The 27,481-nt window shown below is 42.8% G+C and overlaps 1 protein-coding gene across 1 annotated transcript; it reads right to left on the bottom strand.

Moving 5' to 3' along the window:
- On the bottom strand, window positions 1–26,206 carry LOC121541637 (growth hormone receptor-like). Its single transcript, XM_041850797.2, has 9 exons — window positions 25,916–26,206; window positions 21,983–22,075; window positions 18,243–18,384; window positions 17,838–18,007; window positions 8,331–8,509; window positions 2,227–2,371; window positions 2,024–2,114; window positions 1,831–1,900; window positions 1–1,711 (listed from the first exon to the last, which is right to left on the bottom strand). Exons 2-9 carry the CDS (start codon window positions 22,071–22,073, stop codon window positions 806–808), a joined length of 1,794 nt encoding a protein of 597 aa, XP_041706731.2. The 5' UTR covers window positions 22,074–22,075; window positions 25,916–26,206; the 3' UTR covers window positions 1–805.
- Window positions 26,207–27,481: the final 1,275 nt, after the last annotated feature.

Here is a 27,481-nt window from a genome sequence, read left to right as displayed (position 1 = left end):
TTTAAATGTGAAATATGTTTATTTATAACATTTTAGCTGTACAATAAAGAACCATTACCATTTACAGTTCCCCAGAAGGATAATCTGACACTCATTTGATAGTCCCCTTTTTGTAAGCGGTACATCATAGTAAGCAGAAAAAATATATAGTTTTTGATAAAACACATTTGTGTATATCTGCAAAAACAGCAGCAAACATTCAGTAAGCACAACTACCTACTCTTCTAGACTGGTTGAGAAGCCACAGTCAATCAGCAGAACACAGATGGTGGTCACCAAACGCTTCCCTTTTGACACTATTCAGATCTGTAAATACTTTTCAGTTGTAAGAAACAATTATTGGGATTATTGTGAACAACATTATCAACAACACCACTGTAAGTTAAGTATCTGTCCCTTGTGCTGGCATTTAAAGTCACTTGTAGGTAATGTTCTTCAAAAATATTAGTAATATGTTAAGAGTTTCATACGGCCAGCTCCTGTGAGAGACCATAATCCCTTCTTGACCTTCTATTTCCTTTGTTTGCTCAGTTAAGGTGTTGGCAGACAGGTGTGGCACATCAGTTCAGACCTTGAAGAACAGACCCCTCTCCTGACCTCCCCATCCTTCTTACCAAATCTCAAAATGTCTGTAGCTGTCATGTTGGGAGAAGGAATGAGAAGAGGTGGGGCAGGCAGGGGAACCACCCTCATTTTTGGAGGTATGACATTTGGCACTCTATTCTTTGATTTCTAGTCACTCAGGCACTGAATTCCCATGCCACCTCTGATCTGTGTGCAATAGCATAGTCTCTACACCTCTGAGTTATGGTGTAATGTTGCCCAGTAGGTCAGGGGTCAGGTACCCCTCTGGTGTAGGTGTGGGCAGGGGCAGCTTGGTTAGGACTGGCTGTGGTGCAGGTGGGGGGCTGGGCTTCAGAAGGAGGCTGTTCTGCCTGTCCACTCCCTCCACCATTGTGTAGGCAGAGACAGGGGGCAGTGGGGAAACAGGAGAGGCAGGTGGAATGGGGGGCATTTCAGCCTCAAAGTACGGGCTCTGGTACTCCCGGAAGGGCTGTCCCTGCGCAAGACTACTGTCCTCTGTTGGAGCAGGCTGGCTGCCTCTCCCAGTGGGGAGTCTGGCACTCATCTTCCCAGCGTCTAACTCTGAGGTGTAACCTCCCCCATTCACCACCAGCAGCTGAAACTCCTTCCTCTGCTTCTCTTTCTCCTTTCCCTTCTCAGCCATCTCCTCTGCATCCTTCTTCACCTTGCTCTGCTCCTCAGGCATCAGCAGCACTTCGCCAGTGGGTCTCACCTCGCTCACCTGGGTGTAGACGTCCTCCCTGCCAGGGACAGCCCAGAGAGTCTTCCCAGTGGTGGGGGTCTGGACTGGGGAGCTGGCCTCAGTGCTGGCCAGGCCAAAGGACTCCAGGCTGGTGCTGGTGTTGGAGAGGGGGTGGTGGAAGGGGAAGGACTCTGGTTCAGGCAGATCAGGGTCACAGCAGCTGGCCCGGCCCGAGTCGTCATCTCCGAAGCCAATGGTGAGAGGGGGACAGTCTGAGGAGGGCGAGCAGTCCATCAAGCACTGGGTGTCCAGCTCAGTCAGCCTGTCGTTGGGCTCCTCCATGTCCAGCTCGATGAACTCCACCCAGGGGTCTTCACAGTACAGCTCTGGCCTCAGGTCAGGGTGGCCGCCCAGGATGGAGGTCAGCTCAGCCAACTTACCTTTCTATGGTCAACGACAGATAATACCTCAGAGTTAGTTTAAAGGGGCAACATACATTTATTACAACCTTTCTGGTACTTCATATTGTCTCCCCGCTTTTTTAAATTGTGTCAAGTTAATACCTTGAAGAGCTCTGGGTCAATTCCTTTGATTTTGGGACCAGGAATTGGAGGCAGGAGAATCATCATCAACCTTGAAGAAAGAAAGAGGAATAGTTATTAACAGGCAAACATGTTGCATGAGACTTTATATTTAGCTGAAGAGGTTGAACATATTATTTTAAGACAGAGTAAAAGGTAAAAGTAAGTCTCTTACTTCTGTTGCTGGGAATAGATGACCAGCATTAGGATGACTGCTAAACCCAAGGCAGCAAAGACGAGCAGGACAGTAACTGGAAATCTGGACTCTGAGCACAAATATATAGAAGGCAATTAATATGATTCAAAACAGAGACATCATCCATGTTATAACATGTTACATTTTATATGACAGTATATAAAAACTATACATGTCAGTACCTTTAGTGGGGATGTGTATGACTATGGAGTCGCTGAATTCCCCAAAGTTACTGGATGCCAGCGTCTTGCACCTCACCCTGACCTCATGATCTGTGTTGGTGCGCAGCCCGTATAGCGATCGCTGCATCCCCTTCTCAAGGTCCACCTGGGGGTGCAGTCAAAACAGAGGTTTCACACCAGTTAGTTGGTGAATATCACCCACACAACAGGTGAGACACAACTTACGAATATCACCAACACAACAGGACAAGACAATTTACACCTGCAGGTTTAATCCATATAAGGACCTGAATCAATGAAAGCAGCCTTGGTATGTCACTTTGGTAGATTACCCCCAAAATTAGACTCATGTTCCCTTGCATGGAGGGAGATGATGTGTAAGAGGGAGAATTAGAGGGCAGAGTTGGAAAGAGGCTGTTTGTTCTAAATTACAACGTGGGAGAAGGAGGCATAAGACTTTTGATTACAAGGTACTTAAAATAATGCAGTAAAACTTGGTCATGTCAAAATTACCTGGACTGCAGTCTCAGCAGGTCTGTCCAGATGAAGGTTTATATGAGCACTGAACACTACATTTAGGGCACTATTCAATCTGTATCACTGAAGCGTTACAGATTGCGTGATAGAAATGTAAAGGTAATTTACGATTGAGCTGACAATATGCACCGTTTACCGTGAATGCAGTCTCCGCTAACACGGGAATTTAAAGCACTCTGTAACGCTGAACTTCCTCGATACGGATTGAATAGAGCCCTTCATCTTTATTGCCTATGTAAAGATTCTGAAATGACACAATAGTGGGATCTGCAACAGTTTGACCGAAAGATTCAAACAGAGGCCTCATGGAAGGGTTATCAAATCAAAGTTCATTGGTCGCATACACAGATTTGCAGGTGTTATGGCAGGTGCAGTGAAATGCTTGTATTACTATATCCAGTGCAGTAGAATGTCTCGCAAATGTATCATACTGAATAGCCACCACTAGTCAGCTAACTGCTCCCCCCTCCTCTCCTGCTACTCCCCCTATCGACATTTCCCGTGCCCCCACCCCAATGGACATTTTTCATTGCCACAAATGTTAATATGTACAGTTGAAGTCGGAAGTTTACATACACCTTAGCTAAATACATTTAAACTCAGTTTTTCACAATTCCTGACATTTAATCCTAGTAAAAATTCCCTGTCTTAGGTCAGTTAGGATCACCACTTTATTTTAAGAATGTGAAATGTCAGAATAATAGTAGAGAGAATGATTTACAGTGGGGAAAAAAAGTATTTAGTCAGCCACCAATTGTGCAAGTTCTCCCACTTAAAAAGATGAGAGAGGCCTGTAATTTTCATCATAGGTACACGTCAACTATGACAGACAAAATGAGAAAAAAAAATCCAGAAAATCACATTGTAGGATTTTTAATGAATTTATTAGCAAATTATGGTGGAAAATAAGTATTTGGTCAATAACAAAAGTTACTCAATACTTTGTCATATACCCTTTGTTGGCAATGACACAGGTCAAACGTTTTCTGTAAGTCTTCACAAGGTTTTCACACACTGTTGCTGGTATTTTGGCCCATTCCTCCATGCAGATCTCCTCTAGAGCAGTGATGTTTTGGGGCTGTCGCTGGGCAACATGGACTTTCAACTCCCTCCAAAGATTTTCTATGGGGTTGAGATCTGGAGACTGGCTAGGCCACTCCAGGACCTTGAAATCGTTGCCCGGGCGGTGTGTTTGGAATCATTGTCATGCTGAAAGACCCAGCCACGTTTCATCTTCAATGCCCTTGCTGATGGAAGGAGGTTTTCACTCAAAATCTCACGATACATGGCCCCATTCATTATTTCCTTTACAGGGATCAGTCGTCCTGGTCCCTTTGCAGAAAAACAGCCCCAAAGCATGATGTTTCCACCCCCATGCTTCACAGTAGGTATGGTGTTGTTTGGATGCAACTCAGCATTCTTTGTCCTCCAAACACGACAAGTTGAGTTTTTACCAAAAAGTTCTATTTTGGTTTCATCTGACCATATGACATTCTCCCAATCCTCTTCTGGATCATCCAAATGCACTCTAGCAATCTTCAGACGGGCCTGGACATGTACTGGCTTAAGCAGGGGGACACGTCTGCCACTGCAGGATTTGAGTCCCTGGCGGCGTAATGTGTTACTGATGGTAGGCTTTGTTACTTTGGTCCCAGCTCTCTGCAGGTCATTCACTAGGTCCCCCCGTGTGGTAGTGGGATTTTTGCTCACAGTTCTTGTGATCATTTTGACCCCACGGGGTGAGATCTTGCGTGGAGCCCCAGATCGAGGGAGATTATCAGTGGTCTTGTATGTCTTCCATTTCATAATAATTGCTCCCACAGTTGATTTCTTCAAACCAAGCTGCTTCCCTATTGCAGATTCAGTCTTCCCAGCCTGGTGCAGGTCTACAATTTTGTTTCTGGTGTCCTTTGACAGCTCTTTGGTCTTGGCCATAGTGGAGTTTGGAGTGTGACTGTTTGAGGTTGTGGACAGGTGTCTTTTATACTGATAACAAGTTCAAACAGGTGCCATTAATACAGGTAACGAGTGGAGGACAGAGGAGCCTCTTAAAGAAGAAGTTACAGGTCTGTGAGAGCCAGAAATCTTGCTTGTTTGTAGGTGACCAAATACTTATTTTCCACCATAATTTGCAAATAAATTCATAAAAATCCTACAATGTGATTTTCTGGATTTTCTTTTCTCAATTTGTCTGTCATAGTTGACGTGTACCTATGATCAAAATTACAGGCCTCTCTCATCTTTTTAAGTGGGAGACCTTGCACAATTGGTGGCTGACTAAATACTTTTTTTCCCCACTGTATTTCAGCATTTATTTCTTTCATCACATTCCCAGTGGGTCAGAAGTTTACATACACTCAATTAGTATTTGGTAGCATTGCCTTTAAATTGTTTAACTTGGGTCAAACGTTTCGGGTAGCCTTCCACAAGCTTCCCACAATAAGTTGGGTGAATTTTGGCCCATTCCTCCTGACAGAGCTGATGTAACTGAGTCAGGTTTGTAGGCCTCCTTACTCGCACACGCTTTTTCAGTTCTGCCCAAATATTTTCTATAGGATTGAGGTCAGGGATTTGTGATGGCCACTAATACCTAGACTTTGTTGTCCTTAAGCCATTTTGCCACAACTTTGGAAGTATGCTTGGGGTCATTGTCCATTTGGAAGACCCATTTGCAACCAAGCTTTAACTTCCTGACTGATGTCTTGAGATTTTGCTTCAATATATCCACATAATTTTCCTTCCTCATGATGCCATCTATTTTGTGAAGTGCAGCAAAGCACCCCCACAGCATGATGCTGCCACCCCCGTGCTTCACGGTTGGGATGGTGTTCTTCGGCTTGCAAGCTACTCCCTTTTTCCTCCAAACATAACGATGGTCATTATGGCCAAACAGTTATATTTTTGTTTCATCAGACCAGAGGACATTTCTCCAAAAAGTACGATCTTTGTCCCCATGTGCAGTTGCAAACCGTAGTCTGGCTTTTATATGGCGGTTTTGGAGCAGTGGCTTCTTCCTTGCTGAGCGGCCTTTCAGGTTATGTCGATATAGGACTCGTTTTACTGTGGATATAGATACTTTTGTACCTGTTTCCTCCAGCATCTTCACAAGGTCCTTTGCTGTTGTTCTGGGATTGATTTGCACTTTTCGCACCAAATTACGTTAATCTCTAGGAGATTTTCCAAGCTGTTTAAAGGCACAGTCAACTTAGTGTATGTAAACTTCTGACCCACTGGAATTGTGATACAGTGAATTATAAGTCAATTGTAAACAATTGTTGGAGAAATTACTTCTGTCATGCACAAAGTAGATGTCCTAACCGACTTGCCAAAACTATAGGTTTGTTAACAAGAAATGTGTGCAGTGGTTGAAAAACTAGTTTTAATGACTCCAACCTAAGTGTATGTAAACTTCCAACTTCAACTGTATATTCCTATTTATATTATTTATTTTTTATTATATTTGTATTGTTTTATTACACTTTGTCCTGCATTGTTGGCACTCAGAGCTCAATAATTTCACTGTACCCTATACATCTGCAACACTGTACATGTGATTATTAAACTCTCTAATCTAATCCAATACAAATACACAATAATAAAAACATTTCAACAAGAATTCAAGGATTAACAATCCAAGTAGATATATCAGAGTGAGAATATAAATATGTGGTGTGTATAGACAGTATATAATTTGGAAAATAAAAAGGTATGTACAGTAGTAGGTATATTAGGATGAGCTACAGTGGGGACAACAAGTATTTGATACACTGCTGATTTTGCAGGTTTTCCTACTTACAAAGCATGTAGAGGTCTGTAATTTTTATCATAGGTACACTTCAACTGTGAGAGACGGAATCTAAAACAAAAATCCAGAAAATCACATTGTATGATTTTTAAGTAATTCATTTGCATTTTATTGCATGACATAAGTATTTGATACATAAAAAAAGCAGAACTTAATATTTGGTACAGAAACCTTTGTTCGCAATTACAGAGATCATACGTTTCCTGTAGGTCTAGACCAGGTTTGCACACACTGCAGCAGGGATTTTGGCCCACTCCTCCATACAGACCTTCTCCAGATCCTTCAGGTTTCAGGGGTGTCGCTGGGCAATACGGACTTTCAGCTCCTTCCAAAGATTTTCTATTGGGTTCAGGTCTGGAGACTGGCTAGGCCACTCCAGGACCTTGAGATGCTTCTTACGGAGCCACTCCTTAGTTGCCCTGGCTGTGTGTTTCGGGTCGTTGTCATGCTGGAAGACCCAGCCACGACCCATCTTCAATGCTCTTACTGAGGGAAGGAGGTTGTTGGCCAAGATCTCGCGATACATGGCCCCATCCATCCTCCCCTCAATACGGTGCAGTCGTCCTGTCCCCTTTGCAGAAAAGCATCCCCAAAGAATGATGTTTCCACCTCCATGCTTCACGGTTGGGATGGTGTTCTTGGGGTTGTACTCATCCTTCTTCTTCCTCCAAACACGGCGAGTGGAGTTTAGACCAAAAAGCTCTATTTTTGTCTCATCAGACCACATGACCTTCTCCCATTCCTCCTCTGGATCATCCAGATGGTCATTGGCAAACTTCAGACGGGCCTGGACATGCGCTGGCTTGAGCAGGGGGACCTTGCTTGCGCTGCAGGATTTTAATCCATGACGGCGTAGTGTGTTACTAACGGTGTTCTTTGAGACTGTGGTCCCAGCTCTCTTCAGGTCATTGACCAGGTCCTGCCGTGTAGTTCTGGGCTGATCCCTCACCTTCCTCATGATCATTGATGCCCCACGAGGTGAGATCTTGCATGGAGCCCCAGACCGAGGGTGATTGACAGTCATCTTGAACTTCTTCCATTTTCTAATAATTGCGCCAACAGTTGTTGCCTTCTCACCAAGCTGCTTGCCTATTGTCCTGTAGCCCATCCCAGCCTTGTGCAGGTCTACAATTTTAAACCTGATGTCCTTACACAGCTCTCTGGTCTTGGCCATTGTGGAGAGGTTGGAGTCTGTTTGATTGAGTGTGTGGACAGGTGTCTTTTATACAGGTAACGAGTTCAAACAGGTGCAGTTAATACAGGTAATGAGTGGAGAACAGGAGGGCTTCTTAAAGAAAAACTAACAGGTCTGTGAGAGCCGGAATTCTTACTGGTTGGTAGGTGATCAAATACTTATGTCATGCAATAAAATGCAAATTAATTACTTAAAAATCATACAATGTGATTTTCTGGATTTTTATTTTAGATTCCGTCTCTCACAGTTGAAGTGTACCTATGATAAAAATGACAGACCTCTACATGCTTTGTAAGTAGGAAAACCTGCAAAATCGGCAGTGTATCAAATACTTGTTCTCCCCACTGTATGTGGAGAATACAGGATATACATACACAGTGAGTAAACAACAGTATATAAACAGAATATGAGGTGACCAGCATTCAATTCAATGACTCTATTAGTCATTATAGGTGGGTCCAGTGGTTATTCCTGGTCTAATCACGGAGTCAGGAAAAACTCCAGACCCAGCCCTATGCATAAGGTCCAGGGCTGGGAGTTTTCCCCTGTTGTAGGGTGTAGACTCACCATCCTCCACCTTGTTGAGTTGACCTCACGGTACTGCACCTCGTACTGTAGCGTCATCCAGCCCATGGACACGTCTGCAGAGTGTGGCGGCTCCCAGCTCACCATGATGTCAAAGTGGCTCCCGGTTAGACCCACATTCAGCAGGGTCCAGTTCAGAGCTATTGGAGGGTCTGGTTCCACTGGAACACATTTAAAACTAAATTAGGTTTACCTCGTGAAATGCTGAATGGCACATACAAAATTCAATACATCTACACAACTAGGCTATACAATAGGCTATATACTGTATGTACAGTGCCCTCGGAAAGTAATCAGAACCCTTTACTTTTTCCACATATTGTTACGTTACAGCCTTATTCTAAAATTGATTAAATATTTTTTCCCCTCATCAATCTATACACAATACCCCATAAGGACAAAGCAAAAAGTAAATTTGTTTTGAGCAAATGTATTACAAATAAAAAACGGAAATATGACATTTACATAAGTATTCAGACCCTTTACTCAGTACTATGTTGAAGCATCTTTGGCAGCGATTACAGCATCAAGTCTTCTTGGGTATGTCGCTACAAGCTTGGCACACCTGTATTTGGGAAGTTTCTCCCATTCTTCTCTGCAGATCCTCTCATGGTGATGGCAGCATGATGGTGCCAGGTTTCCTCCAGACGTGACGCTTGGCATTCTGGCCAAAGAGTTCAATCTTGGTTTCATCAGACCAGAGAATCTTGTTTCCCCATGGTCTAAGAGTCTTCAGGTGCCTTTTGGCAAACTCCAAGCGGGCTGTCATGTGCCTTTTACTGAGGAGTGGCTTCCGTCTGGCCACTTTACCATAAAGGCCTGATTGGTGGAGTGCTGCAGAGATGGTTGTCCTTCTGCTAGTTTCTCCCATCTCCACAGAGAAACTCTAGAGCTCTGTCAGAGTGATCATTGTGTTCTTGGTCACCTCCCTGACCAAGGCCCTTCTCCCCCGATTGTTCAGTTTGGCCGGGCGGCCAGCTCTTGGAAGAGCCTTGTTGGTTCCAAACTTCTTCCATTTACGAATTATGTAGGCCACTGTGTTCTTAGGGACCTTCAATGCTACATAAATGTTTTGGTACCCTTCCCCAGATCTGTGCCTTGACACAATCTTGTCTCTGAGCTCTACGGACAATTCCTTCATCCTCATGGCTTGGTTTTTACTCTGACATGCACTGTCAACTGTGGGACCTTATATAGACAGGTATGTGCCTTTCTAAATCATGTCCAATCAATTGAATTTACCACAGGTTGACTCCAATCAAGTTGTAGAAACATCAAGGATGATCAACGGAAACAGGATGCACCTGAGCTCAATTTCGAGTCTCATAGCAAAGGGTTTGAATACTTATGTAAATAAGGTATTTCTATTTATTATGCAAAAATTTCAAAAAAACTGTTTTTGCTTTGTCATTATGGGGTATTGAGTGTAGATTAATGAGGATTTTTATTTATTTAATAAATTTTAGAATAAGGCTGTAACGTTACAAAATGTGGAAAAAGTCAAGGGGTCTGAATACTTTCCGAAGGGGCACACACACACACACACACACACAGTACATGACCAAAAGTATGTGGACACCTGCTCGTCGAACATCTCATTCCAAAATCATGGGCATTAATATGAATTTGGTCTCCGTTTGCTGCTATAACAGCCTCCACTCTTCTGGGAAGGCGTTCCACTAGATGTTGGAACATTGCTGCGGTGACTTGCTTCCATTCAGCCACAAGGGCATTAGTGAGGTCGGCACTGATGTTGGGGCATTGTCATGCTGAAACAGGAAAGGGCCTACCCCAAACTGTTGAAACAAATTTGGAAGCACAGAATCATCTAGAATGTCATTGTATGCTGTAGCGTTAATATTTCCCTTCACTGGAACTAAGGGGCCTGGCCTGAACCATGAAAAACAGCCCCAGACCATTATTCCTCCTCCACCAAACTTTACAGTTGACACTATGCATTCGGGCAGGTAGCGTTCCCCTGGCATCCGCCAAACCCAGATTCGTCTGTTGGACTGCCAGATGGTGAAGCGTGATTCATCACTCCAGAGAATGTGTTTCCACTGCTCCAGAGTCCAATGGCGGCGAGCTTTACACCACTTCAGCCGACGCTTGGGATTACGCATGGTGATCTTAGGCTTCTATGAGGCTGCTCGGCCACGGAAACCCATTTCACTAAGCTCCCGACGAACAGTTCTTGTGCTGACGTTGCTTCCAGAGGCAGGTTGGAACTAGGTAGCGAGTGTTGTAACCGAGGACAGACAATTTTTACGCGCTACGCAATTCAGCATTCGCCGGTCCCGTTCTATGAGCTTGTGTGGCCTACCACATCGCGGCTGAGCCATTGTTGCTCCTAGATGTTTCCACTTCACAATAACAGCACAGCACTTACAGTTGACCGGGGCAGCTCTAGCAGGGCAGAAATTTGACGAACTGACTTGTTGGAAAGGTGGCATCCTATGACGGTGCCACGTTGAAAGTCACTGAGCTCTTCAGTAAGGCCATTCTACTGCCAATGTTTGTCTATGGAGATTGCAAGGCTGTGTGATCGAATGTATACACCTGTCAGTAACGGGTGTGTCTGAAATAGCCAAATCCACTAATTTGAAGGGGTGTCCACATACGTTTGTATACACACACACACAAACACACACTGAGTATAGAAAACTTTCCATGACATAGGAATCAAGGGGAATCCAGATGAAAGCCATGATCCCTCATTGATGTCACTTGTTAAATATACTTCAATTAGCGTAGATCAGTAGTCACCAACCTTTTCTGAGTCAAGATCACTTTGAGTCAAAATGCAAGCCAAGATCTACTGCGCAGATTTTTTAAAACATGACTTAAACATTTTATTAAGCCTATGCAACCTTAACCAATTAAAAATAGTTCTCTAGCAATGAGGTTTGTGCAGTAGGCATTATCACTGCATATTGGCTATGCTTGAATTGCCCTGCCAATCTTGTTGTTCTCAGACATTTGAAATTATATAAAAGGGTATATGATCACACTGGTAATAGATAATTTGTTGTATTACTTTTGAGGCACAGCTGAGTGAGCATAATACATTTGCTTTTCTGTTGTTTTAGTGGACTGATGGCCTGCATCTGATGGTCAGTCTGAGGGGAGGGAGGGAGAGGTAGCAGCGGTGAGTCTGCCTCTCACCCGACTCACCGTCCCTCCCTCCACTGAGAAAAGGGGACACAGTCTTCCAGCTGATGGCTGAATTCAAGTTGCACTGCATTATTTCTGCCTCATGCACCAATTAATGTTGTTACTCCTATGACCAGAGAAAATTAAATATTCCTCGATATTAAAAAAGAGAAGCCGCTAATAATAACAACGCAAGCTTATCGGAACACCTTGCTATACTCATTCATTGCAGCTGCAGTGCTGGTTGTATCGTCAGTGGAAGTAAAAAAAAGCATTTTTGGCTTGTAATTTGTTTTTTACATAGTGTTGTTGACAGTGCTGAATAACAACTTAAACATTAACTTACTCGTGAAAACAGCAGCTCTTTGCTGTATTCGTTGTCTCTCTCTAATCATAGTTTTAAACGTTTTGAAATCTCAGAAGGTACATATGATTTGCTCTCTGGGCCTGCCGGGTAGGCGGAGTTCTACCTTCAGACATATGAAGTGGTTAAACAAGGGAAGACTTTGCCTTCCCGGCGCTAGGGCTGCTGAATCAAGTGCACCTACAGCCAACAGCCCAAAATGAATTAAAAAAATTGGAATGCAAGGCTTTACCGTTGGTTTTTTACAGAAATGTTTGGTGATCAACTAGGAATGCCTTGGAGATCAACCAGTCGATCACGATGGACCGGTTGGTGATCACTGGAGATTGAAATACTGAATTGAATTTATATATATATATATATATATATATATATATATATATATATATATATATATATATATATATATATATATATAAAGTGATAAAGGTTTATAATATGAAAATGTATGCACTCACTAACTGTAAGTCGCTCTGGATAAGAGCGTCTGCTAAATGACTAAAATGTAAATGTAATATGGGAGATGTGTGGAGGCAGACAGGGGACAGTCAGCTGACAGTAGGGAAGCTACAGTGACTTCAAAGTATTCATACCCCTGGACTTATTCCACATTTTGTTGTGTTTCTGTCTGAATTCAAAATGGATTAAATATATATTTTATCTCACCCATCTACACACAATACCCCATAATGACGAAGTGAAAACATGTTTTTAGATTTTTTTGCAAATGTATTGAAAATAAAATACAGAAATATCTAATTTACGTACAGTTGAAGTCGGAAGTTTACATACACCTTAGACAAATACATTTAAACTCAGTTTTTCACAATTCCTGACATTTAATCCTAGTAAAAATTCCCTGTTATAGGTCAGTTAGGATCACCACTTTATTTTGTCTCTCTCTAATCCGTGGCTTGATGACTCATTGCGAGCTCACAGAACAGAGCTCCGGGCAGCGGAGCGGAAATGGAAGAAAACTAAACTCCCTGCCGACCTGGCATCTTTTCACTCCCTCCTCTCTACATTTTCTTCATCTGTTTCTGCTGCTAAGGCCACTTTCTACCACTCTAAATTCCAAGCATCTGCCTCTAACCCTAGGAAGCTCTTTTGCCACATTCTCCTCACTGCTGAATCCCCCCCCCCTCCTCCCTCTCTGTGGATGACTTCGTCAAGCACTTTGAAAAGAAGGTTGACGACATCCGATCCTCGTTTGTTAAGTCTAATGACACTGCTGGTCCTGCTCACACTGCCCTACCCTATGCTTTGACTTCTTTCTCCCCTCTCTCTCCAGATAAAATCTTGCGACTAGTGACTGCAGGCCGCCCAACAACCTGCCCGCTTGACCCCATCCCCTCCCCTCCTCTCTTCTCCAGACCATCTCCGGTGACCTTCTCCCCTACCTCACCTCGCTGATCAACTCATCCTTGACCGCTGGCCATGTCCCTTCCGTCTTCAAGAGAGCGAGAGTTGCACCCCTTCTCAAAAAACCAACACTCGATCCCACTGATGTCAACAACTACAGTCCAGTATCCCTTCTTTCTTTTCTTTCCAAAACTATTGAGCGTGCCGTCTTTAGCCAACTCTCTTGCTATCTCTCTCAGAATGACCTTCTTGATCCAAACCAGTCAGGTTTCAGGACTGGTCATTCAACTGAGACTGCTCTTCTCTGTGTCACGGAGGCTCTCCGCACTGCTAAAGCTAACTCTCTCTCCTCTGCTCTTGTCCTTCTAGACCTGTCTGCTGCCTTTGATACTGTGAACCATCAGATCCTCCTCTCCACCCTCTCCGAGCTGGGCATCTCCGGCGCGGCTCACTCCTGGATTGCGTCCTACCTGACCGGTCGCCATTACCAAGTGGCGTGGCGAAAAGCTGTCTCCGCACCACGTGCTCTCACCACTGGTGTCCCCCAGGGCTCAGTTCTAGGCCCTCTCCTTTTCTCCCTATACACCAAGTCACTTGGCTCTGTCATATCCTCACATGGCCTCTCCTATCATTGCTACGCTGACGATACACAACTAATCTTCTCCTTTCCCCCTTCTGATAACCAGGTGGCGAATCGCATCTCTGCATGTCTGGCCGACATATCAGTATGGATGACGGATCACCACCTCAAGCTGAACCCTGGCAAGACGGAGCTGCTCTTCCTCCCGGGGAAGGACTGCCCGTTCCATGATCTCGCCATCACGGTTGACAACTCCGTTGTGTCCTCCTCCCAGAGTGCGAAGAGCCTTGGCGTGACCCTGGACAACACCCTGTCGTTCTCCGCTAACATCAAGGCGGAGACCCGATCCTGCAGGTTCATGCTCTACAACATTCGGAGAGTACGACCCTGCCTTACACAGGAAGCGGCACAGGTCCTAATCCAGGCACTTGTCATCTCCCGTCTGGATTACTGCAACTCGCTGTTGGCTGGGCTCCCTGCCTGTGCCATTAAACCCCTACAACTCATCCAGAATGCCGCAGCCCGTCTGGTGTTCAACCTTCCCAAGTTCTCTCACGTCACCCCCCTCCTCCGCACACTCCACTGGCTTCCAGTTGAAGCTCGCATCCGTTACAAGACCATGGTGCTTGCCTATGGAGCAGTGAGGGGAACGGCACCTCCGTACCTTCAGGCTCTGATCAGTCCCTACACCCAAACGAGGGCATTGCGTTCATCCACCTCTGGCCTGCTGGCTCCCCTTCCTCTGCGGAAACATAGTTCCCGCTCAGCCCAGTCAAAACTGTTCGCTGCTCTGGCACCCCAATGGTGGAACAAGCTTCCTCACGACGCCAGGACAGCGGAGTCACTCACCACCTTCCGGAGACATTTTAAACCCCACCTCTTTAAGGAATACCTGGGATAGGATGAAGTAATCCTTCTAGCCCCCCCCCCAAAAAAAAAAAAAAAAAATTGTAAAGTGGTTAACCCACTGGCTATAGGGTGAATGCACCAATTTGTAAGTCGCTCTGGATAAGAGCGTCTGCTAAATGACTTAAATGTAAATGTAAATGTATTTTAAGAATGTGAAATGTCAGAATAATAATAGAGAGAATTATTTATTTCAGCTTTTATTTCTTTCATCACATTCCCAGTGGGTCAGAAGTTTACATACACTCAATTAGTATTTGGTAGCATTGCCTTTAAATTGTTTAACTTGGGTCAAACATTTTGGGTAGCCTTCCACAAGCTTCCCACAATAAGTTGGGTGAATTTTGGCCCATTCCTCCTGACAGAGCTGGTGTAATGAGTCAGGTTTGTAGGCCTCCTTGCTTGCACACGCTTTTTCAGTTCTGCCCACACATTTTCTATAGGATTGAGGTCAGGGCTTTGTGATGGCCACTCCAGTACCTTGACTTTGTTGTCCTTAAGCCATTTTGCCACAACTTTGGAAGTATGCTTGGGGTCATTGTCCATTTGGAAGACCCATTTGCGACCAAGCTTTAACTTCCTGACTGATGTCTTGAGGTGTTGCTTCAATATATCCACATAATTTTCCTTCCTCATGATGCCATCTATTTTGTGAAGTGCACCAGTCCCTCCTGCAGCAAAGCACCCCCACAGCATGATGCTGCCACCCCCGTGCTTTGCGGTTGGAATGGTGTTCTTTGGCTTGCAAGCTCCCCAATTTTCCTCCAAACGTAACAATTGTCATTATGGCCAAACAGTTCTATTTTTGTTTCATCAGACCAGAGGAAATTTCTCCAAAGAGTACGATCTTTGTCACCATGTGCAGTTGCAAACCGTAGTCTGGATTCTTTATGGTGGTTTTGGATTAGTGGCTTCTTCCTTGCTGATCGGCCTTTCAGGTTATGTCGATATAGGACTCGTTTTACTGTGGATATAAATACTTTTGTACCTGTTTCCACCAGCATCTTCACAAGGTTCTTTGCTTTTGTTCTGGGATTGATTTGCACTTTACGCACCAAAGCACGTTCATCTCTAGGAGACAGAACTCGTCTCCTTCCTGAGCGGTATGACGGCTGCGTGGTCCCATGGTGTTTATACTTACGTACTATTGTTTGTACAGATGAACGTGGTACCTTCAGGCGTTTGGAAATTGCTCCCAATGATGAACCAGACTTGTGGAGGTCTACCATTTTTTTTTTTTAGGTCTTGGCTGATTTCTTTTGATTTTCCCATGATGTCAAGCAAAGAGGCACTGAGTTTGAAGGTAGGCCTTGAAATACATCCACAGGTACACCTCCAATTGACTCAAATGATGTCAATTAGCCTATCAGAAGCTTCTAAAGCCATGACATCAATTTTCCAAGTTGTTTAAAAGGCACAGTCAACTTAGTGTTTGTAAACTTCTGACCCATTGGAATTGTGATACAGTGAATTATAAGTGAAATAATCGGTCTGTGAACAATTGTTGGAAAAATTACTTGTGTCATGCACAAAGTAGATGTCCTAACTGACTTGCCAAAACTATAGTTTGTTAACAATAAATGTGTGGAGTGGTTGAAAAATGAGTTTTAATGACTCTAAGTATATGTAAACTTCCCGACTTCAACTGTAAGTATTCACACCCCTAAGTCAATAATTTGTAGCACCACCTTTGGCAGCAATAACAGATGTGAGCCTTTCTGGGTAGGTCTCTAAGAACATTCCACACCTGGATTGTGTAACATTAGCCCATTATTATTTTCAAAATTCTTCAAGCTCTGCCAAATTGGTTGTTGATCATTGCTAGACAACCATTTGTAGGTCTTGCCATAGATTTTCAAGTAGATTTAAATCAAAACTGTAACTCTGCCACTCAGGAACATTCACTGTCTTCTTGGTAAGCAACTCCAGTGTAGATTTGGTCCTTGTGTTTTAGGTTATTGTCCTCCTAAATGGTGAATTAATCTCCCAGTGTCTGGTGGAGAGCAGACTGAACCAGGTTTTCATCTAGGATTCTGCCTGTGCTTAGCTCCATTCCATTAATTTTTTATCCTGAAAAATTCCCCAGTCCTTAACTATTACAAGCTTACCCATAACATGATGCAGCCCCACTATACTTTAAAATATGGAGAGTGGTACTCAGTAATGTGTTGTATTGGATTTGCCCCAAACATAACACTTTGTATTCAGGACAAAAAGTTAATTGCATTGCCACATTTTAGCAGTATTACTTTGTGCCTTGTTGCAAACAGGCTGAATGTTTTGAAATATTTTTATGTACAGGCTTCCTTCTTTTCACTCTGTCAATTATGTTAGCATTGTGGAGTAACTACAATGTTGTTGATCCATCCTCAGTTTTCTCCTATCACAGCCATTAAACTCTAACTGTTTTAAAGTCACCATTGGCCTCATGGTAGAATCATTGAGCGGTTTCCTTCCTCTCCGGCAACTGAGTTAGGAAGGACGCCTGTATCTTTGTAGTGACTGGGTGTATTGATACACCATCCAAAGTGTAATTCATAACTTCACCATGCTCAAAGGGATACTCAATGGCTGCTTTTTATTTTTATTTTGACCCACCTACCAATAGGTGCCAGTATTTGCGAGGTATTGGAAAACCTCCCTGGTTTTTGTGCTTGAATCTGTGCTTGAAATTCACTGCTCGGCTGAGGGACCTTACAGATAAATGTATGTGTGGGGTACAGAGATGAGGTAGTCATTCAAAAATCATGTTAACCACTATTATTGAACACAGTGTGAGTCCATTTAACTTATGTGACTTGTTAAGCACATGTTTACTCCTGAACTTATTTAGGCTTGCCATAATAAAAGGTGTCTAAATACTTATTGACTCAAGACATTTCAGCTTTCAATTTTCATCAATTTTTTGAAATGTTGAAAAACATAATTCCACTTTGACATTATGGGGTATTATTGCGTGTAAGCCAGTGGAAAAAAAATCAACATTTAATCCATTTTAAATTCAGGCTGTAACGCAACAAAATGTGGAAAAGGTCAAGGGGTGTGAATAGTTTCCGAAGGCACTGTATAGGTAACTATGAATGGAGGAGTGACTGTGGTTTAGGAGGTCAGAGGCCAGGCTCACCGATGTCTTCCACGGTGAAGATGACCTCGTCATAGAGATTGTCCTGATCTCCAGAGCGGAGTTGGACACTGTAGGTCATCCAGACCTTCGTGTAGCTTTCATTGAAGAAGCACTCGTCTATCCTGTCAGCCATGTAGTTAGGACACTCACTCCACTCTTTGGGAGATATGCTGCAGGCATGGGGAGACAACATGGGGGTTTTAATACTGTGCTAATTGCAGGAAAGACTGACATCATGCACCTGACATGTAGGTAAGAGGGGGAGACTCACATACAGTTTATAACTACAAATGATTTCACAAGAAACATTTATTTGGCTCTCATCAGTGGACAAATATCTTCTTTATTTCATTTCAGCCATCAGAATGTTTCTCTCCCTTACTTAGGGAACCTTTTTTCTCTCACTTCTTGTTATTGATGTAGTAGAACATCCGCAGGTCTCTGGGTTCTGTGAGGTTCTGGAATGTTCCGACATTCCATCTGCAGCGGAACGTGTTCATGTCATGGGAGACACAGCCAGTGATCTGGGGGCGGATCTGGGGCAGGGCTGAGAGGAAGAGCGTGAGAAAGAGAGCGAGGTGAGCACAGACAGTCTATAAGGCTTGCAGCAGTCAAACCTCTAACTTAAACATTAACTTTGCGCCTATTTTTAATTATCCTAAAATTATACACACCCAGTCTAATTGACCTATGCCCGTTGCTGTATATAGAGATAATTTACAGGGCTGAGTTGCTCTTCATGTGTAAGACAAACAGAGCTTAACATAACTCCTCCGAGTGGCATAGCCGCAGGGCGGACAGCTGCATTTTCTGGAAGTATCCGCAGACCTCTAAATCTGTCAGCCAGACTTTACTGCCCACAGGACTTTCAGGGAAATCCTCTCCGTTACCGGTCCTCAGAACTACACTTACATAGTACAAGGTGTGAAACCTCCACTCACAGTAATGGACATTACTGTTCAGAGATCTTCTGTTTCTGAAGGAAATGACAGCTGACAATTAAATTGCTCAGTTGGAACGATTTTCTTAGAAGTCAATTACTACTACACATGAAACGCTGTAATATTGTCTATCTTGTTACCTTCTGCTCCTAGAGATAATAAAGGAACCGAGAAATAAGCTGTAGGAATGGTAAATGATCATTCTATCTTGTTTCTGACAGGTAAGTGCTGTCCTGGTCTCTGTGCAATTATTATACTAATGTTGTCCTCGGAGAGAGGGGAGCTTTAGGTAAACAGTCCTGTCTGTTCACAGCCCTGAGGAGGCACTTAAGTACCATATCCCATAATGACACTGAGAAGAGCTGTCAGTCTACCACATCAACACTGATGAGAGGGACACCACAACAGCAGATTGAAGGGCCCTGTCGCCTAGGGAGAAGGCAGCTTCAAAAGGTGTATGGCTCTTCTGAGGAGTGATGCATACCACTGGCTTGGTTAGCAGCTCAACAAGGTAGGGGAGGGGCGCAAAGGTTAAAAATAACCTGTTTACCAGATCCTTTCCTACCAGGAACTTACTCCGAATTAAGAGAAAAAATCAATCCAACACTTGGCTACGCTCAAGGGTTTCATCCTAGGTACATTTCCTGTGACTGATTAGGATTCAGGATAAGTGGTGTGTGTGTGATGTGCAGAAATTGAGACTCTACATCTACTACTATATCCAGTCCCCATTTTGACTTACCCAATATTTTCTGAATGTAAATGTGCACGTGTAAATATATATGTGAGTACTTGTGAATGTTCTTGAATGTGTACGTGAGTGAGTGCTGTTTGCTTAGTGTCGACCAAGTTCAGGTCACTAGTTTTCACAAAAGCAAACATGCGCAGCAGATATCACTGGCTCCAACAGGACGTTGAAGCTCTAACTAAAATATAACTTTCAGTTCCAGTTATTCTAGTATTTCCAGTCGCTGGAGGTGAACTCTTTTCCATTACAACCTGTTTACCCTGACATCCCTGAAGTGCAGAGTTTTGTATAATGATACAAAACGTCCTCCTTTATCTCGTAAATTACTCATCTCTCACATTAGGACTGAAAAGTCAAAACATTCATCATGACTAATCAAAGGAAAGAGAGCGTTGTGTTTGATTGGCTGCTGCATAATTGGAGGGACGGAGGGAGGAAATGGCTATTTTAATCAAGGGGCTTCTAAATGCACATGTACCTTTTAATGGAATTCCGTGTAGAGTACACATGCAAGGAGTGCTAGAACTGGATGCTTTATAGAGGCAAATTCACTATTATCTCTCTCCTATGTACGTCACTGACATATCCCATATACACATACACAATTATACAAATGAAAGAGATGGTGCTATTGCCTTAACAACCTCTTGATGTTGTTTCTCCTCATTTGGAGTGATGTTTGCGCAACGTGGAGTATTTAATAAATGGCCTCCCGAAGAGCATGGAGGCCAGTGGTTATTTAGAGAGAGTCACGTGTTCAAGCTTCATCAATCAGCTGCCTTGGCTGTCAGGAGAGCGCACTTCGTCACCCTCCGCATTTCTTCCCTCCGTCCCTATTATTACCGAGCAGCTGTACAAACACAACCCTCTCTTTCCCTTTGATTAAAGTCATGATGAATGTTTTGACTTTTCAGTTCTAACGTGAGAGAGTAATTCATGAGATAGTGTCCAAAAATAAATATGCATCTAAAATAAATGTACAGCGAGCATTTACCTGTTCTGTTCTGTTCCAGAAATCAAAGCGAATTACATGTGCAATGTGCCATTTTCTCCACTTATGGTAGAGGAAAGCTTGAGTAAAGTGAAGGACAGCTGTTACATATTGTACTTATGTGGACACTTAAATGTGGACACTTTAAAGCAGTAGCTGCAACCAATATATTCCCCTTCAATTGAACAGCTTTAAAGCACTGGGAGGTTTATTTCTGTCTGTGTCCCCACCTCTTGCACTGTTTGTTCTCTGCCCATCCATTTCCCTCAGACAATAATCTCTTTGGCAGGAGTACTGCTGATTCTCAGAAAAAAAATGGTCAAGTATATTTTTCTCTGGGATCTCAAATTCTTTCACCCATTCTGACAGAGTGAAGTAACACTTACTGGAAACAGAGGAACTTTGTCAAAGCAACACTGTCAAAGCCTATACAAATCTGAGACAAAACAGACTCCCGGTAGAGGGAAAGCCTCTATTCAATCAGTCAGCGCTAAAGAGTTCTAATATATAACGTGTATATATGAAGAAACACTTATGAAAGTGTGACTTATGATGAAAGTGTGACTTCATCATAAAGGCCTGACCCACCTAGGAATAAAACTTCCTGCACTCAAACTTTGTTCATTCAACACTGTCTGTTGAGAGGGGGCCTCTGAATATCTAAACAGTTCCCCACAGTGCACCACTCACTGCTCCCACACTGCCCCCTCCAGAATTCCTGGGAATCCAGTTCCTGGAAAGTACTCGATGTGCAGCGTGCCCCGTGCAACACTATGTGCCCATGCGTGCATGCTTATTTTGAGAACATGTTCTAACAGATTGTATTAGTCTGTAAAATACACTAAACACAGTGCCATTGCATTATCATAAAACATATTATAGAGTTTTCACAAATATGCCTTAAAAATTGACTTGATGGATCAGCTTCTCACATAAGCTATATTTAAATTGACACATGAAATTATGGCTGATAGCACATTTGTTGAAAGTAATGAGCATTACAAACCAGAAACATGGAGATAAGACAGATAGTGTGCACTTCTCACAAGCTGTTACTTCCATCCCAAGGCTGTGTTACTCTCACCCTGCCGGCAGGTACAAAAGTAACATTGCAGTAGTTCTGGTCTTGGTCTATTTAATTTCAGCTCATTTACCCTAGAGATGAAATTACAGTTGCTAATGGTAGAGGACACATATACTAAGTTGTTTGTCATAAAATATGGTGTCTCTAGCTCTATCGATCTCTGCGTAATTAGGGAAAAAACTAAAAGTGTTACTTTCATCCCGGTTCTCCCCTCCCCCTATGTATATAATACTACATAGTGTACATACAAGACTGTCCTAACTACGAATTCTACATGCATAGGAAGTACTTGACTTCTAGGAATCTGATTGGTCTGTATTGATTGTCCAGTGAAAGGAAAGCCCCTCTGGTTTGGTCTGGTTCATCATTAATCAAAGGTACCTTGTTCAGAAGTGGGCGGCTCCTGCGATACAACTGCAAGGATGAGGAGAAGGCAGATGAAGAGAATGTGAGAGGTTGCCATGCTGTTCATCCCTAGAAAAACATGAGAGAAGAGTTAGAGTAATTTGACAGCGTTAACCCCACTGAACCATCACTCTAAAGCTGGCCCGCTGTCATTAAGTAGGGTGTGCTTACAACCCATAAACTTAACTGTACACCGAAACATACAGTATAAGTCCAGAGTCTGGTACTGTGATCCCCACCATTGCCTATGTTTTGTATATGTTTTCATAGTAGCTTATCTATTCTACTAGGTCTCAACATATCATTCGCTGCATTTGAGCCCATTGTCCCGTCTGAATATTATGTTACATTCTTGAAACTTGAACTCTGAGCTTCCATGAAACAGACTGCTCTCCCACTATACACTGAGTATAAAAAACATTAAGAACACCTGCTCTTTCAATTACATAGAGTGACCAGGTGAAGCTATGATCACTTATTGCTGTCACTTGTTAAATCCACTTCAATCCGTGTAGATGAAGGGGAGGAAACAGGTTAAAAAATGGTTAAGCCTTGAGACAATTGAGACATGGATTGTGTATGTGTGCCATTCAGAGGGTGAATGGGCAAGACAAAATATTTAAGTGCATTTGAACAGGGTATGGCAGTAGATGCCAGGCGCACCGGTTTGTGTCAAGAACTGCAACACTGCTGGGTTTTTCCACACTCAACTGTTTCCCGTGTGTATCAAGAATGGTCCACCACCTAAATGACATCCATCCAACTTGACAGAACTGTGGGAAGCATTGGAGTCAACATGGGCCAGCATCCCTGTGGAACGCTTTCGACACCTTATAGAGTCCATGCCCCAACGAATTGAGGCTGTTCTGAAGGCAAAAGGTGTTCCTAATGTTTGGAATACTCAGTGTATACAGTAACTGGACACTCCAAGGGAGATCCGAAAAAGAAAATAAGTTTACATTTTCCCGGTGCATTCCGCCTGATAGTAAATTTGAACATAAACAGAGGAGTATATCTTACCGAAGAAGTTATATAAATGACACAATAATGAATACAAAATTATACAAACTAGGTCTTTATTTTTTATTTTGTGATATCCAAATTGGTAGTTACGATCTTGTCTCATCGCTGCAACTCCCCACTCCCCAATGGGCTCGAGAGAGCAAGGCTAAGGTCGAGTCATGCGTCGTCCGAAACATGACCCGCCAAGCCACGCTGCTTCTTAACACCTGCTCGCCTAAGCCGGAAGCCAGCCCCACCAATGTGTAGGAGGAAACACTGTTCAACTGACGACTGAAGTCAGCTTGCAGCCCGGCCAGCCACAAGGAGTCGCTAGAGCACGATGAGCCAAGAAAACCCTTCCCTAAACCGGACGACGCTGGCCCAATTGTGCGCCGCCCTTTGAACCCCAGTCTGTAGTGACGCCTCAGCACTGCGATGCAGTGCCTTTGACCACTACCTCACTCGGGAGGCCACAAACTATAGCTGTGTTCGAATACTCATACTAACCGCACTAACCTTACTATTTGTGATGTAAATTGAGTATGTAGTATGCTTATTGGTCATAGTATGGATATAGTTAGTATGCCAAAAGTTCCCTTGATGTCTTCTACATTCACCAAAATAAAAAGTCAATTCCTGGTTTTCCTGGGGGGTTTTGAGTTTGACCGTTCGGTCGCGTTATGAAACATGACAAAGTCAACAGTCCACTGCTGAACATGACATTCAAGATCTGCAGCAAACAACTCTGGGCTGGGTTGTGTCCAGCACTTGTCTGTGAAATCAATCCCTCCTACATCCTGGCCCGATTCCAGTTGTTTTCCCCTCTCTATGGAAAATATAGGCGTTCTTCTCAAACAACAATCCTCTAATTTTTCTTCAAGCTTCACTATTGCTGTATGCCAACCAAAACATTTCAGTTTAAAAAAAACTGCAGCAGAGTGGGAGATGTTAATCTTAACGACAAACAGATTTGTATGAGTTTGTTTTCACTGAAAGATTATCTGGGAAAACAGAGAAGAAATCGAGGGGGAGAGAGGATATGGGAGGGGTGTGGGGAAGGAATAGCTGAAGAAAGGAGAATGGGGCACCAACACCACAATAACAATGGTCTAAATAGCTACATATTTAAGTGTGGTGTACTAAGACACTTCTTGTTGTTGTCTTCTTGTTGTTTTCTACAAACAGCATTTAAAGTAGAAACTCAAGAGGGCATATGTTTTACTACTGTAAATGCCTATCCATTAAAAAATATGTTTTTTTGTAATTTAGCAGACACTCTTATCCAGAGCGACTTAACAGTGTGAGTATATACATTTTTGTACTTTTTCCATACTGGTCCCCTGTGGGAATCGAACCCAAAACCCTGACGTTGCACTACATCACGAACAGACTTTTATCCCCAACAAGTCCGTTTGGTAGAAACACACCACCGGTGGGAAAATTCACATATTTTGTTTTTGCGGATTTTTGAATATTTGCATGAAAATCTGTCGCCAATTGGTTGGAAACCTAGCTAATTATGGGGCAGACAATGTTTCAGAAGGAAAAGCAAGGAGTACTGCGCAGAGTATTGCCCATTGAATCACAGCAAGTTTTTTTGTTTTGTAGGAGCCCTAATCCATACTACACACAATTACCTGTAGTGTGAACCAATGGTAAATATAACTCCCGACCATAAGCAGAAAACTTAAATTTGGATGTGTTTATTTTCTGTATTAATCAACTGACAGTGTGAGCCATTGCATGCTACACTCTGTCTCCTCAATCTAGAATCCCCACAGGAGACAGAATGGGTACACAATGAACACCAGCAGTAATGACAACAATGACTTTGTCTTCATTTCTGTTTAACTGTCTGGCAAAGGGCCCAAGGGACAATTACACTAAAGAGGGTGGCAGATAATAACATCTGTTCAAAAGTGGTTAAGACCTTTCAGTAGAAAAGTAATTATGTCAATCACAGTGGGAATTTGGTGATTTAAATGTACACATTCATATTGTATTGATATTTTTGTATGTTTGAGATGGCATATCTTTTTTCCTTAATACGTACACAGGCAAATTATCATTTAGACAGATTGTTGATACCTTAATAATTCAACAAACATTACATTTTTAATTTTATATGAGGACAGTCATGTGTTTCAGTCTCCATCTGATGAGTTGAAGGTACTGCATGCAAAAATGATTCAGAGGGTTATCATTTATCAATGGATATAAATAAAGACATCAGTGTAATAGGTGATTACTCATTATGTACTTTGGCAGTGTCAACTCTTCTTATGAGGCCGCCATATCTGTTATTTTCTTTCATTTGGTGTAGGCTACAATTATGAATACAAAACGTGACTTTTAAAAATATATACAAAGTGACTTCAAATATTTTAAATATTGTAATTAACCCAGGCTAGTGTGTTTAGATTTATTTCAGTAATTTATGTGCGGCTTGCTTCGCCTATTTACTTTTCGGCACACATTTTACATATAGGCCTACAGGGTTTCTATTTAGACTTTGGAATAATTCAATTGACCAATAATTAATAGGCTAATTACATTTTGAGAGATTGGTTTGAAATTGAGCCATACGGCTTTAAATTAACCGAACATGCACATATGCAGTAGAGATTGTATATAGCCTACCGTGAACAACAAAATACTATCATCATAACAGTAGGATAGGCCTACTAGACCAAATTTTCCCAAACTCGGTCCTGGGGCCCCCGGGTATACGTTTTGTTTTTTGCATTAGAACTAAACAGCCGATTCAAAAAATTAAAACTTGATGATAAATTGGTTATTTGAATTAGCTGTGTAAAGTTATGGCAAAACCCAAACGGGGGGGAGTTTGACAAAATCCTGAACTAGCCCAGTTAGCAATGAGCAATCGAGAGGCTGGCGTCTACTCACCATATAAGCAAGTTGTAAATCGCTGCTGTTTTCTTCAACGCTTGATCAAGCGGAACACTCGTCTCAGCCACGGGCTGCGATCTGCTAGACCACCACCAAAAACGGTCACGCCTTGGAAGAAAAAATCCCCAAACTCAACATTTAAACGTTACCATATTCCAAAAATGACATATTGTAGCAAGACGCATAGCTTTCTCTATCTTGTACACTCTTCCCCTTGAATCAATTCTGTCAATCTGCGGATGCGCGCTCTGCTTGCGTTAGTGCTGCCATTAAGGGGATTCGATTAATGTGGCCCGGGTAGGCATGTCTTGCACCGGGTAAAAATAGATTGCATTCGTTCGTGAGCCAGGTGTCCAGTTCAAAACCTATGGCAAAGTCGGTTAGAAACAAAAGGGATGTGGGCCTGAAACATGAGTGATATAGACCTAATTAATCACGTGGAGTAATGAGTAGGATTCTGTGTTTTCATATGCAAAAGTGATTGCTTTTGATAAAAACGCGTTATCTGCCTCCCCAATGAAAACTAGTTTGAAAATTCAAACATAAGAGATTTATGTTTCTGGATGATGCACCATGCTGCCTTGTTGACAACACAACCGAGCTGCGCAGATTAGGCTAGTGTTCGATTTGAGAAGTCGGCGCCTCCCTCACCATGTTTTCGGGTTCAAATCACAGGCCCAGGACCAGATTAAGACATTTGCAAAAGGCAAACTGATAACCATATAAATATATAAATTTATAATAATGGCAGTTCCCATTCAAGTCAGGACTGACAGCCATTGCTAGTGTACCCATTAGTTTAACAGTCAAATTGCCAGGTAAAGAGGTTCCAAAACCCTTCTATGGGTCCTCTGTAGCTCAGTTGGTAGAGCACGGTGCTTGTAATGCCAAGGTAGTGGGTTCGATCCCCGGGACCACCCATACACAAAAAATGTATGCACGCATAACTGTAAGTCGCTTTGGATAAAAGTGTCTGCTAAATGGCATATTATTATAAATCTATGGCCACAACACAACACACTGGTCTATATTTGGCTCGCATGCTGCCCAAATTGCGGCCCTCCCGACAGTAGGAATACAGTATGTGCTTGTAATAACTTAAACCACAGCAATTTTTTAGAAGCTATTGATCATCTGTGGCAAAATAATGGTCTCTGGTGTATTTTGAACATTGAGAGCAGGCTCCTGTGGTTGGCGGTTGCAGTAAAACATTTATTATTATTTTTTTACTACGGCCCCCTACAAGCCCCTGCATTAATCCGGCCCATAGACCGGTGCCTAGCGGCTCAGCATAATCGAATCCACCGCCCTGTGGCATCATGAAAGCGCCAGCTGCTGGTGAATATTTAACATAACAGGCAAGACTACAAATCATTTCGGAGTTGTTTACTCATTTTACACACCAAAATTACATACCCTACAGTTCAGACATGAGTAGAAACCTTTGTCATAATATACGCCTTGTGACAAATGTCCACAATTCTTTTACGGGACTGCCTTTCGAGATTGGGCAAGTTGTTTTTCTTGTAAGTAGGCTATGACGTCTTCAATGTCTGCTCCCAC

Source organism: Coregonus clupeaformis, chromosome 27, assembly GCF_020615455.1.
Source record: "Coregonus clupeaformis isolate EN_2021a chromosome 27, ASM2061545v1, whole genome shotgun sequence".
Lineage (NCBI taxonomy): Eukaryota > Metazoa > Chordata > Actinopteri > Salmoniformes > Salmonidae > Coregonus > Coregonus clupeaformis.
The sequence above is the reverse complement of the archived record's forward strand: the minus strand, read 5'-3'. Positions and strand labels throughout refer to the sequence as shown.

Excerpts from the sequence above, each read along its gene's own strand:
- LOC121541637 (XM_041850797.2), bottom strand. The coding sequence starts at position 22,073 with ATGAACAGCATGGCAACCTCTCACATTCTCTTCATCTGCCTTCTCCTC. Across the intron at positions 18,008-18,242 it reads TACTACATCAATAACAAGAA|CATATCTCCCAAAGAGTGGA; the intron begins GTGAGAGAAAAA and ends CCATGCCTGCAG. Across the intron at positions 2,372-8,330 it reads ACTCAACAAGGTGGAGGATG|GTGGACCTTGAGAAGGGGAT; the intron begins GTGAGTCTACAC and ends CTGCACCCCCAG.